Source organism: Orycteropus afer, unplaced genomic scaffold, assembly GCF_000298275.1.
Source record: "Orycteropus afer afer isolate SDZICR_OR568_19922 unplaced genomic scaffold, OryAfe1.0 scaffold00130, whole genome shotgun sequence".
NCBI classification, from domain to species: domain Eukaryota; kingdom Metazoa; phylum Chordata; class Mammalia; order Tubulidentata; family Orycteropodidae; genus Orycteropus; species Orycteropus afer.
In genome coordinates, this window is record NW_006921717.1 from 3,502,251 (window position 1) to 3,515,730 (window position 13,480).

Below are 13,480 nucleotides of genomic sequence, written 5' to 3' on the forward strand. Positions count from 1 at the left end.
TAGTGAAACTGCTTTGGAAACCCAAGGAGGGGTCGCTATGAGTCGGGTCCAACTCGACGGCACATAACAACAACAACAAAAGCTTCCCTAATAGACCTCATAATCGTGAGTATTGTCTCTGAGTTCTGTGTGGCCATTGCAACAAATTATCAAACCCAGCAGAGAAGTAGAGAATGCCATGGGAGGGATGGTTGGTGTCGGAACTGGTAAGATGTTTGGAGGGTGGCAGCATGTCTGGCCTCTGCCTCATAGGAATCAGCTTTGAGTGGTTGATGTTGTGGATCTTCCTCACCTATCGTGAAGTTGGAGGAGGTCAGAGGACAATGATGCCCCATGCCTTTTTTTGCAAAGACCTAAATTTAAGAGTTAAAACTATTAGAGAAAATGTAAGGGAAAGTCTCCATGCCTTTGGATTTGTCAACGGTTTCTTAACTATGGCACCAAAATCACAGGCAACAAAGAAAAAAAAAAACAAAATAAATTGGACTTCTCTCAAATTTAAAAAATTTATTCATTAAAGGTCATTTTCAAGAGTGAAAAGACAAACAGAATGAGAGAAAATATTTGTAAATCACAAATCTGATAAGGGTTTGTTAGATATAATGGTTTATCTAGAATAGCTAAATACCAACAGCTTAACAACAAAAAGAAAAACAACTCAAGATGAAAATAGCCAAAAGACATAAATAGACATTTCTCTAAAGATATACAAATGGCCAATAAACACATGCAAAGATGCTTAATATTAGTTATTACCCACGGCCATTGAGTGGATTCTGCCTCACAATGACCCTATAGAACAAAGTAGGACTGCCCCTAGGGTTTCCAAAGCTGTAAATCTTTATGGAAGCATACTGCCTCATCTTTCTCATGTGGACCAATTGGTGGGTTTGAACCACTGACCTTCTGGTTAGCAGACAAATGCTTTAACCACTGTTCTGGTTCCCTAGTACCACTCTGATAAGAATATACCACAGATGAGATGGTCTTAACAAACAGGAGTTTATTCTTACAATTTGGAGGCTTTAAGTTCAAGTTCAAAGTGCCAGGCCCTAGGGGCTGGGTGAAAGCTCCTCAACCTTGGGGTCCAGCTTTGCCTCCTGCTCCTGGCCCACTGGAGCTAGAGGCATTTCTTTACTCAGACATCTGCTGGCTGCTGAGGCTGAGAAGCCCCAAGGTTGACAAGTAAAAAGGCACAGTCCTGATGTTACCAATCCACACGGCAGGCCATTAATTCAAGTCCATTGTAAGTCCCAAGGTCGGCAGAGCATGGCAGCCTGCTCAACAAAGACATGACTACATGCAGGGTCCAAGGGTGCCATAAGCTAGAGACCATTTCCAAAGGCTCCTTATATACAGGAAGCAGATCACATACCCAAAGGCAGCTACCCAGCTGCTTGTGGTAGATCCCACCATGGACTTGATTGCCAGTCTCCTCATGGGGATTAACTACCACCAGCTGCCCAGCCACTCAACCAGGCCCAGCCAAGTTGACACGCAAACCGAACTACCACAACCACTATGCCACCAAAGCTTCTTTCACTAGTCGTTGTTGTTGTTGTTATGTGCCGTCGAGTCAGCCCCGACTCATAGCGACCCCTCCTTGGGTTTCCGAGGCAGTATCACTACGGAAGTAGGATTGCCCAACCTTCCTTCCGAGGAGTGGCTGGGGGTTTGAACTGCCAGCCTTCTGGTTAGCAGTCAAGTGCTTTAGCCACTATGCTACCAGAGCTCACTAGTCATTAGGGAAATGCAAATCAAAATCACAATGAGATACTGCTTCACACCTACTATGATGGCTATAATAGTAAAACAAAAGAGTAGTAAGTGTTGGGGAGAATGTGGAGAAATTGGAACCCTCATTCATTGTTTGTGGGAATGTAAAATGATATATCCACTATGGAAAACGTCTTGGTGCTTCCTCCCAAGTAAATTCTACTCCTAGGTGTACAGCCGCAAGAATTGTAAGCAGGGACTCAAACAGGTAATTGTATGACAATGTTCACAGCAACATTACTCACAATAATCAGTGGAAACAATCCAAGTGCCCATCAGCAGATGAATGGATAAACAAAATGTGGTCAATGTAATATTACTCACCCATAAAAAGGAATGAAGTTCTGATACGTGGTACAGCATGGATGGACACTGAAAACATGATGCTACATGAAATAAGTCAGATACAAAAACACAAATATTCCATGATTTTACTTTTATGAAATTTATTATTTTTTCTTTAGGAAGACCACCAACAAGATGGAGTGACACAATGCTGCAACAATGGGCTCCAACATAGTAATGATTGTGAGGATGGTGCAGGACTGGGCACTATTTTATTCTGTTGTATGAGGGATGTTTATATGTTGGAACCAACTTGATGGTTTTTGTTGTTGTTGTTGTTATGTGCCATCGAGAAGTTGCCATTGGGTTGGGTCTGATTCATGGTGACCTCATGTATAACAGAACAAAACATTGCCCAGAACTTCACCATCTAAATGATCATCTGTGTATATGAGTCCATTGCTGCATCTATTGGGTAGTGCCTTCCAAAGGGGGGTGGGGGTGTGGGGGTGGGGCGGCTCATCCTCAGCACTTTATTGGATAATATTCTGATGTGATCCGTAATATTTTCATTGGCTAATTTTTGGAAGTAGATTGCCAGGTTTCTTGTCCCCTTGTCTGTCTTAGTCTGGAAACTCTTGAAACCTGTTCACCATAGTTGACTCTGAGGTATTTGAAATGCTGGTGGCATAGTTTCCAGCATCATAACACGAAAGCTATCATTGTACAACAGATAGAGAAGTGGTGGTATTGTTGCATGAGCCGCCAAGAGAAACATTAACGCAGAGCAAATGGTGCAAAGGAAGGGCTTTATTGCACCAGCACCTGGCTCAGTGGGGTCATAGCCAGAGACTGAGCCGCGAACAAAGGTTACACAGGCTTCATATGTTTTCTGGGTGGCGAGGCATAGGGTGATTTCTTACTTTTTAACAAACGCGAGCAGGCAGGTTTACAGAAGCAGAAAAGCACGGGAAAGAGGGAGGGAGTGCCTGCTGGGGAATTTGCACTAAGTTTCATTTCCTTGAAACTGGTGTGTCCAGCCTCAGTATGAGTAGCTAGAATAGGTAAATTCGGAGAGACAAATAGTAGATTACAGGTTACAGTGGGCCGGTGGGAGGGAGATTTTACGACAATTTAAAGAACTAATTTTGGAGTAAGAGTAAAGAAGAAAAACGCTAGGACTCGATCTCACGGGAGGCGAATCTTGCGGAGAAGCCTCAAGAAAGGACTACGCTTCCCATGGGGCTCTGCGCTGACAGTACCCGGCCTCCCGAGAAGCTTTTCGTGCTTTTCGCGCCAGCTTTGGCCTCCGCCAGAGAAAAACTCGCAACTGCCAGAAAATGGACAGCGGCGACGAAGAAGCCTCAGAGAAGTACCGCATCCACTTGCGCCCCGCCACGCTACGCGACGCTGTCCCCGCCACACTGCACTTACTGCCCTGCGAGGTCCTGGCTGACCGGCCCGCCCCCGTCGGACGCTTCTTCACCCCGGCCATCCGGCAACGGCCCGGCGGTGAGCGCTCGGGCCGGACTACTGCTCCCGGCGGCCCCTGCGCCCGCGTCGCCCGCTCCTGAGCGAGCTGCGCCGCGAGGGCGGCTGGGGGTCGTAGTCGGCTCCGAGGTGGCGGGAGGGCCCGACTGGGCGCCTCGCGCCATGTATCATCGCCAGACTCAGGTTTGGCGCCTGTCTCTCTTCCAGCACTCGAGGTGTCCTTTCGGGGGCGCATTCTGCGGGGCGAGGAGGTGGTGGTGCCGCCCAGCCTCGCGGGGTACGTGATGGTGATGGACGAGAAGGCAGAGGTGTTGGCAGGGTTAGGAAAGAAACAGGAATCGAGAGGTTCGGAGAAGGGCGACGGGGAAGAGGAGCCGCAGCCGCTGGAGCGTGATTTCGTGAGCACAGGGGGTCTGGGCCGGAAGGGGGTGCGGGCGGGAGCGGCGTCTCCTTGCTGAGCCGGGCCCCTTCCTCAGGACCGCTTTATCCGGGCCACTGCCAGTTTCGCCCGCTTCCACTTGTGGGGCCTGGAGACCGTTCCCGGCCCGGACGCCAAAGTGCGCGGGGCCTTGACCTGGCCCAGCCTGGCCGCAGCGGTGAGTAGCGGATGGGCCCCCCTCCTTCCAGGCCTCTGAGGTCCCCTCCGACTTTAAAAGTTCGATTTGGGGTTGTCGAGACCTTTGGGGCTGGGCCACCGCAGTGGGGCAGGGTTAGAGTGGGCCTAGGGCTGCCACCCCTTTTCTCTGGCTGGCTGGCAGGGGCGGTAGTTCCGAGCAGCTGGGCCTGCCCTGCGCGCAGTGCCCTGCGACAACGTCTCTGCCATGCAACTCCAGCTGACTCTCGCTCCTGTTGCAGATTCACACGCAGGTGCCCGAGGACTGAGCACCAGAGCTTGAGACTTAAAGCCACTGATCCCTTCACCCCAATAAATGAGCTCTTCAACAGCACCTGTGAGTCTGTGAGCCCCTGAGCCCCCATGTCACTCCCCGAGGACAAGAACCTTCTGGGTCTCTGAGCCATAGAAACAATTTATTGCCGGGGTGATGGGGGCAAGAGAAGCCAGCGTTCTGCAGCCAGAAGCCACGCAGCCCAACTCCTACTTTACAAAAGAAATCCTTACACCCACGCCCCCTGCAGAACGCCCCCAGCCCACCCCTCACTGTACACAGCTGCCGGGCTCCCTCAGTCCCTGGTTCGGAGCAGGCCTGGGACTGCAGTTGGCTGACTCTGGAGGGGACCTGAGCCCTGAGTGGCTCCTGCCAGGCCTGTCCTGGCAGAGCAGTCTTCAGCTCTGTCGGCCTCGGTGGCAGCAGGCTGGGCTGTCAGCCACAGTTCTGCCTGCTGTGTGGACACCACCACGGGCACTGTCTTGTCACCATTTTCCCCTCTTGCTCCAGTCCTTGGGAGTGAAGTGCAGACACTTGGAGTCGATCCGAAGCAACCGCTTGAGCATAGCCCGTTCGTGCCCGTCGACAATGTCCTCTGACAGCGTGAGGATGTATTGGCCCTGGGTGGGGGGAGGGGCGGCAGGTCAGCCCCTTGCTTGGAGCTGTACCCCCTCCCTGGGCTGGTCTACCCTGCCTCCCCCCTACCTTGTAGTAATTGATGAGGTTGAGGTACTGCAGGGTGGAGATGACATCCTCCTTCTTGATGCTGGTGATCTCGCTGATCTCACTGCGGGAGGGCAGAGATCAAGTCCCTGAGGGCCTTCCCCTCTGCCCAGGACCCCAGGAGGGAGTGCACAAGCCAGGGGAAAGGGATCATGCCATGCCCCCCGGGTAGACCTGGAGCCAGGCTCACTTGATGGTGATCTGCGGCCTCTCCCCACTCTCTGACTTCAGCCCCATCAGGATCTCCAAGATGGTCTGGGACCAGTAGCTTCGATAGGACAGGAGGCCAAGATCTGAGAGGGGCTTCTCAGGGGTCCCCGTTTTCCCTTCCACTTTGGAGAGTTCATAGCCTAGAGCAGTGGAGCAGGAGAGGGGGAGTGAGTGCCGGTCAGGCACAGATGGCAGAGGCCGACTGCCTGCTTCTGATCCGGGTCCTGCCCCCAGCTCTTTGACCACTGACTGGTAAGCGGCTCGTCTGCTCTTTGAGTGCCTCCTCATAAAGGACTTAGAATGGAACCTATTTCAGCAAATTACCAAAGGATGCCACATGCCAAATGCCATCGCCTGTGAAGCACAGTAGGGGGCACTGTGCACTGTGATGAGTAGCTAATAGAAAGGCGCTGAAGGGTGGGGTGTGTGGAGAAATAGCTTGTGGGAGGAAAAGTGCCCCTCTTCCTTTGTCATCCCAGACTCCCCACTGTGTCTGGAGACAGAGAAGCAGGGGCAATGCCCCACCTGTGCTCCAGGCCTCAGGATGCCTGAGTTCTTAGCTCTGTCATTCTCCCTTGCTGTCACCTTGGAGTCAGCTGCTCTGTGTGGCTGTGAGGGGCCAGAGAGCAAGAGCAGCAAAGTGCATGCCCAGCCGGAGGGCCCTTCCTCACAGCCAGTGACTGCTCAGGTGCGCAGCTCGGCACTGGGGCCGTGCGAGGGGCAGGTGAACCCAGAGGTGGCTCTGCTGGACTCTGGCAGGCCAGTTCCAGGGAGGCCTGCAGAGCCAAGCAGTTTCCCACCCTTGCACAAGATGTTCCTTCTCCCTGTCAGGGCACTGCAATGCCCCTACCACCTTGAAGAGCTACAACCTCCTTCCGGTGTCTCCTGTGGCCTCCCCTGCAACCTAAACTGGTTGGTTACACCAAAGACAAGCCCTTTCAAACATATTTGACTTGGGGAGTCCACAGTGTAGGCATAGTCCTAATAGCAGCTAGAGGCTTCAGCTCTGCTATACGGGACTCCTAGCCCCTCCCCAGTGAACACCCCCTGCCCTGTGAGCTGCCTGAAATGGTCCTTTGGGGCCTGGCAGGGCAGAGCTGACCACCACCTCCTGTCTTCATTCAGGTCTGAGCTCAGAGCCTAGTCCGGATTTAGTTTTAGTGTCTACCTGCTCGCCAGGCTCAGCTGCCTGGAGAGGCGACTCATCTTGGCATCATTTTATCAACAGCGCTTCTCAACATGACTGACCTTGAATGAGTCAAGTCTCAGCCAATCAGCTAAAACTCCCTGACTCCCAGGGTCAGAGCGCTTTTGGAAAACAGATTTCTGAAAGGGTGGTTACTCCAGGGATTCTGAGGTGAATAGAGGCAGGGCAAGACACTGGAAAGGAGAAAGGGATTCAGAGTTGGGGGGCACTGAAGTATGTATGTGACAGAGGTGGGGCCCCTCGTCTTTAGGTTGACCTGACTGAATACGAGGAGCAGGGGACAAATCCCTGTGTGTGGTGCTGACATCTGCAAGTAAGCCCTCAACACCTAGTGTCTGCAGAGCCTGAGGGACGACTGGGGAAAACCTTGGTCCTGACCAGGAACGTGTACTGCAGCACACAGTACCAATGGGTGTGAGACAGGGGCCCCTGCAGCTTTGGCCCATGGCCTGGCCAGGAGCAGATGAGTCAGATGAGGGTAAGCTGGGTGGTGCTTAGAACTGTGGCCAAGGAAGGGTGGGGGCTGAGGCCCAGCTGCTCCAGACGAGCAGGGCCATCACCCTGAAAGACGAGAACCTTGGCAGACTCCCATCTTGTCTGGCCAGCTCCCCTACAAAGCCAAGTCTCAGAATCACAGGCACCCGGCACGTCTGAGGCCTGGGCCTGGGAGCACGCGCCACCAGCCGCTAGAGAGCTGGCACAGGTACTCACTGAATTCAATCAGCAGCTTGCCATAGCCCCGGCGCTGGTAGGGAGGCAGGGTCAGGATGCAGGCCACATTGTAGTCCTCGGTGGACTCCTTTTCCTAGAGGGGAGGGGCAGTGAGTTTGGAACAGGAGCTGGCTCAGCGGGATGGCACAGCCAGATGAGCACTGACCTTGGAGAAGTAGCCCACGATGTGGAAGCCCTTGCTGTCATACTCCGTCATGACATAGAAGAGGAAGGGGTCGGTGTCGTAGTACAACGTCTTGTGATCAAGGAAACACTTAGCCAAAAGACACAGATTCTGGGAGTAACTCTGCAAAGGAAAGACCACTCTGAGCAACTGCCCTTGGTCCCCCCCGCCAGGCCCACACTCAAGCTGTGCCAGTCCTGTGACGGTGCTCCAGCCCGTGGCCCCCTGGTCAGCTGGGCAGGTCCTCCTGCTCTCCACAGCTCCACGCAGTCCTGACCAGCACCCCCCCCACACCCCTCTGGTCAGTTTAACAAGTCAAACTGAGATGGCCTCCACGAAGTTAGACTCTGGCCCAGGCTTGTGAGAAGCTGTGGCCTCTGCTTGGGTGACACCTGAGGAGTCCATGTGTCCCATCCCCACCCCACCCCACCCCAAGCCCAGCCCCACTTCCTGGCAGTTGAGCTGTTGTGGTTAAGTTTGAATGTCAACTTGGCTGGGTCTGGTTAAGTGGCTAGGCAGCTGGATATACTATTCCCCATGATGAGACTGGTAATCAACTCCATGGTGGGATCTACTGTGAGCAGCTGAGTAGCTCTGCCTTTGGGTATGTGGTCTGCTTTGTGTGTAAGAAACAGCTTTGGGAAGGGTCTCCAGCTTATGGCATGCCTGAACCCTGCATGGAGCCATGTTGTTCAACAGCTTGCCATCCTCGGCCGACCTTGGGACTTTCAATGAACTTGAATTAATGGCCTGCCGGTGGTTTGTTAACATCAGGACTGTGCCATTTTACCGGTCAACCTTGGCTTCTTAGCCTCAGCAGCCAGTAGCTGCCTGAGTAAAGAGATGCCTCTAGCTTCAGTGGGCCAGGAGCAAGAGGCAGAGCTGAAGCCCAAGGTCGAGGGGCTTTCACCCAGACCCAAGAGCCTGGCACTTTGAACTCGGACTTCTAGCCTCCGAACTGTAAGAGAATAAACTCCTGTTTGTGAAGGCCGTCCCATTGGTGGTATTTCTGTTAGAGTGAGACTAGGGAAGCAGAACAGCTGTCATCTACAATAGGAGTAACACATTCTGGAATTCAAGACAGCAGCCTGAGGAGAGCCCCCAGCACTCGCTACTTTACCTCCGCACACAATTTCTCCTGCGCTTCCCACACGTTTTTTTTTCAATCACCTGACGGATCCAAGCTCACCCTCACTACCACAGAACAGTGGTAAATACGCATCTTGCTCTCAGGCTGCCCCTCACCCCAGCCTGAACGTCAACCTGCTATTCAAGGCACCTGCCTCTGCCCACCCCCCTCTAGGCCTGGGAAGGGGGTGGTCTCAATGGTGTCCAACTTACCCCCTCCTTCTGCCCCACAGCCACAGACTGGCAGATTTGCATCCCAAAACCTGCAATGCTCATGCTTCACCCCTACTGACCTCGTTCCTGTCCCCTGCTCTCTGTCCCTTCTAACAGCCTTGTACCACCCTAGCTTCCCTGCCTTTCAACCTCCCACACCCCATCTCTGTACAGCCAGGCCTGCCCTTCAGCGTCACATTGCTCAGAATTCCCTCATGTCAAAAGTTGCCTCCTTAGGGTCCTGATAACCCACCCTCTGACTCACGACACTTGTCACTCTGGGATGTAAGAGACCGTTGACCTGTCTGTCTCTCCTGTGGACTCTGGGCTCCCAGAGAACAGAGACCTTATTTAGGTCCTGCTTATTCTTTGACCTCTCAGCACCTGTCCTGAGTAGATACTCAATTCAAATAAGCTGAACTGATGCGCTGGCCAGACTGGTCAATGTTTTCCCGAGCAGGAAGAAGCTGCTTGTCTGCCCAGGCCCCCAGCCCCGAGGATGCCCTGCTACCCCTCAGCCACTGACCTTGTTCTTACGGCCATCAATCTCAAAGAAGGAGATGGTGCCCTTGCGGTATATCTCATTGCCTGGAGGATGTCGCAGGTCACACTTGGTCTGGGGAGGAGAGGAAGGTTAGGGGCAGAGGCGGGCGCGGGAGGGGGTGCTGGCAGAGCAGCTTCCTGGGGGCCCTCGTACCAAGTGACGCTGTAGACACTTGAGGCTGCGGCCGTATTTGAGGCAGAACTCGCAGAGGTAGAGGACAGGCAGGGTGGTGAGCTCCTGCGGGTACGGGGAGAAGTACCACGGCTTGAGGCGGTGCCGGCCCAGCTCGATACACTCAATGTTTTTCATCCGGGTGACGATGTCGTCGTGGCTCCGGTCGGACACGAGGCTGCCAGTCATGCGTGGCGCTGATGGGATTCCATCTGAACTATCCTGGGAGTCCTGGCCAGGGCCAGGAGAAGACACCAGGTTATAGAAATAACTCAAGCAGAAAACCGCAACTTACACAAACAACACAGTGGAGGCACCCTCTGCATTTTAGAGAAAGAAACTAACACAGAGTTCACCAAACAACTGGCCTGAAACACGCTCTACCTGGCTCCTGACCCCCAAACGATACTGTCTACCGTCCCCCCCGCTTCTTTTTAAACAAAGCACTACCCTCCCCGCTTCCCGCATGCTCTTTTCCCAACCCCCACTCCCCGCTGTCCTTTTTCCTGCTCCCTGGACCCACCTCATCAGTGCCCAAGCAATTCGATTTCCTCTTCCGACCTGGCTGAGCAGCCACTGCCCTACGGGCTGATCCATTCTGCGGGTATGATGGTAGGGAGAGAAGGAGTGGCTGTGAGATGGGCCTATGACGGTTGCCAAAGAATACGAGAGAGGAAGGGAAGAACAGATGGTCAGGGGTACTCACCTGGGGAAAAACTGAAGCCGGGACTGTCTCGCTGGGCACCGGAGTTGCTGGTGAAACCACCTCCACCTTCCGTTTCTGCAGAGAGAAACCAACAAAGTTGGGTCAGAAGGTAGAGAAGGTGGGACCTGAGAGAAAAGCAAGGTCCCTGGAATTGCTGAGGGTACCGTTGAGCGGTGGTTGGGCTGCAGGCAGGAGCTGGAGGAGAGCGGCTGGTCGGGCTCGCCACCGGGGATGGCCTCCCGCTCCTTGGGCAGGTTGAAGCGGAGTGTGATCTGGACCGGGATTGGCAAGGTCTTCCCGCTGGCCTGGGCGGAGGCCGGCTGTAGAGATAGGTCCAGGGTCTTCTTCTGGGGTGGCATGGTGGTGGGATGGGGCAGGGGACATGGGGCCCTCAACACCAAGTGATCAAACTCCACCCTCTGCCCTCTGAAGGACAAAGGAACCACCACTGGATTCTGGAAGCTATGTTTGCAATGTGGTCCCCCCCATTCTTTGCAGGCTGAAGCTAGGGTGGGAGGTTCACTGCCTCCTGCCCATCCAAGAAGCCCTGAGGCTGAGAGAAGAGATGTAGGAGGCAGAAGAGAATAGAAGTGGGCGACCTACTCACCACCTCTCTCTCTGGAGAGCCGGGACGGGACCCAGGAAGCCCGTTCTTGGTGGGGGTCTTGGCCTCTTTCTTGGGAAACTGGATCTTCTTTAAGTCCAGCCGTTCGTGGGTCACCCATTCATCCAGGCGCTTATTGACTGCAGCAGTGGGGATGGCTCAGGAACGGTTGCCAGAGGCTGCCCCCACCCCTACCCCGCAGCCCCACCTCACCCCGCTCCAAAACTCACAGTCAATGTAATGGACATAAAAGAGCTTCCGGCCACTGATGTCCTTCACGCTGAGGATCTCGGCCAGGGCTGTGAGAGGAGCACAGGTACCTTAGCCCGGCCAGGCCACGAAGCTCCACCCTCCCACAACCTGAACTCCACCCTCAGTCCGGATCCCTGAGCTCCAGCGCCAAAAAGCTCCCGCGCAAGCCCCCTTTAGTCTTCAAACGGCACCCCCTCTCCAAGCCCCGCCCGGTCCATCGCCAGCAGCTACACACCACGCCCCTCCTTCGGAGTGCCTGCGCCCCACCAGCCCCGGATTCCAGAGGCCCCTCCCCCTCCCGGGGGGTTCGGTCGATCCGACCCGCCCCTCGCCCTCAGGTTCTTTAACCCCGCCTCCCGACGTCACTCACGCCACTCATCCTCGTTGTCCTGGTTCCGCCGCAGGACGGGCAGGCGGCAGCCCTCGATTATCTCCCCCTGGGGAGACAGCGCGGCGCCAGGGTCGGCTACTGGGGGGCCTCGGGCTCTACCCACCTCCCCTGGCTCCCTCCGCCCCGCCCCGGGCACCGGACTCACCACCTCCGCCATCTTCCCTCCCTCCACTGCCACTTCCGGCTCCTTTGGGCAGCGTCACTTCCGGTACTGAGGGCGCTGCAGGCCCGGACCTCGCGAAGCCGCTTCAGAAGCGGGACCCTTGAGAGATGCCACCGCCCTGCTGGAAGAGGGGAGCCGGCCCGTTTGGCTGGCGGGAGAACAGGGCTTTCTAAGCCTTGGGCCAGGTCCTCGGTGGAATCTCCATCCTGTGCCCAACGATTGGAGGAAAATTGAGTCAGTCACGTGACGCCCACCGGGTGCGACGCCAGTCACGTGGGTTCGGCGCGGTCACGTGGGACGACTGTTAGGGATTTCGACCCGCGGCGGTGCGCGGGCGTGTCCTTGCGGCAGCAGGACGGGTCGCGGACAGTAAACAGCGCGTGCCCGGCGCGGGGGCGGGAACGGCGGGGCGGGTCTGGGGAACCGAAAGTAGTTTGGGAGGCGGGAGAAGTGGCTGGGGCTCACACAGTGCATTGCTTGAATACCGGCCAAGTTCATGGACCACATCTCTTAGGGATGGGACTAAGATTTCTAACTTTGTTGTTTTGTAAATTAGTTTCGTTCCGATTTTTTTAAATAATACACGTATTATCCTTTCATATATTCAACAAATACTTCGTGAACCCTGCCATGTGCTAGGCACTATTCTGGGAACTTGATCAGGGAACAAAAGACCCCTGCCCTCGTGGAGCTTAGTTCTTGGGGGCTAAGAAGGAAAAGGGGAGCTCTGGTAGCATAGTGGCTAAGGCACTTGACTGCTAACCAGACGGCTGGCGGTTCAAACCCACTAGCCACTCCTCGGAAGGAAGGTTGAGTCAGGTCTGACTTGACGGCACATAACAACAACAACAACAAAGAAGGAAAAGAGTGGTATAGATAGTATGTGATAGACACAGTGTGGAAAGTGAATTAGTGGGTATATAATGGAAAATATTCAATGAGCAGAATAAATGGGTACCAGGTGGGTAGACCAAAATACCAAACCCACTGCCGTGGAGTCGTATCCGACTCATAGTGACCCCTCCTTGGGTTTCCAAGGTAGTTTCACTACAGAACTAAATTGCCCAACCTTCCCCCCCTAGGAGTGGCTGGTGGGTTTGAACCGCCAGCCTTCTGGTTAGCAGTCAGATAGATGCCTTAGGCACTGTGCTTCCGGAGCGCCTTCAAGATGAGTAGGCAGGTTGTAATTTTAAATATAGTGCGCAGGGCAGGCCTGGCTGTAAATGTATTATTTGAGCAAAGATTTAAGGGAGTGATACCTGTGCAGGTATTTTGGGGAAAAGTGTTTTTTTTAAAAAAAGAAAGACAGTAGGAGCGGGGGAGTAGTACATCCTTGCTAACAACCAGCATTTTGGTTGAATAGCATCTAGACCAGGGGTTGACCAGCTGCGACAAACCCAGTCCACCTACAACCCAGGGGTTAAAAATTATTTTTACATTTTCAAACGTCTGAGGGACAAAAAGTATTTTGTTACATGTGACAATTACGTGACTTTCAAGTGTCTGTATCCATAAATACAGTTTTACTGGAAGTCACTCCTGCATTTGTTTACATATTGCCTGTTGCCTATCATTTTTTGAACACTACAGCTGAGTAGTTGCATCACAAATGGTATAGCCCACAAAACTGAAAACACTACCAAGCCCTTTAGGAGCTCTGGTAGCCTAGTGCCTAAAGCACTTGACTGCTAACCAGAAGGCTGGCGGTTCAAACCCACCAGCCACTCCTTGGAAGGAAGATTGGGCAAACTACTTCTGTAAAGATACTGCCTTGGAATGTACCAAATGTGAGTGACCAATATGGCAGCATTGAGGATGAGAAAGACATAGAGAG

General features: G+C 53.8%; 2 protein-coding genes across 2 annotated transcripts; one reads left to right on the forward strand and one right to left on the reverse strand.

Annotated features, from left to right (window-relative positions):
• Positions 1-3,401: 3,401 nt before the first annotated feature.
• RNASEH2C (ribonuclease H2 subunit C) lies at positions 3,402-4,434 on the forward strand. Its single transcript, XM_007944762.1, has 4 exons — positions 3,402-3,573; positions 3,760-3,950; positions 4,029-4,148; positions 4,408-4,434. Exons 1-4 carry the CDS (start codon positions 3,402-3,404, stop codon positions 4,432-4,434), a joined length of 510 nt encoding a protein of 169 aa, XP_007942953.1.
• A 490-nt stretch (positions 4,435-4,924) lies between these two features.
• Positions 4,925-11,640, reverse strand: KAT5 (lysine acetyltransferase 5). Its single transcript, XM_007944765.2, has 14 exons — positions 11,629-11,640; positions 11,463-11,529; positions 11,071-11,139; positions 10,844-10,980; positions 10,401-10,556; positions 10,237-10,311; positions 10,054-10,128; positions 9,513-9,761; positions 9,342-9,431; positions 7,457-7,597; positions 7,291-7,384; positions 5,353-5,512; positions 5,145-5,226; positions 4,925-5,059 (listed from the first exon to the last, which is right to left on the reverse strand). The coding sequence occupies exons 1-14, from the start codon at positions 11,638-11,640 to the stop codon at positions 4,925-4,927; spliced, it is 1,542 nt and encodes a 513-aa protein (XP_007942956.1).
• Positions 11,641-13,480: the final 1,840 nt, after the last annotated feature.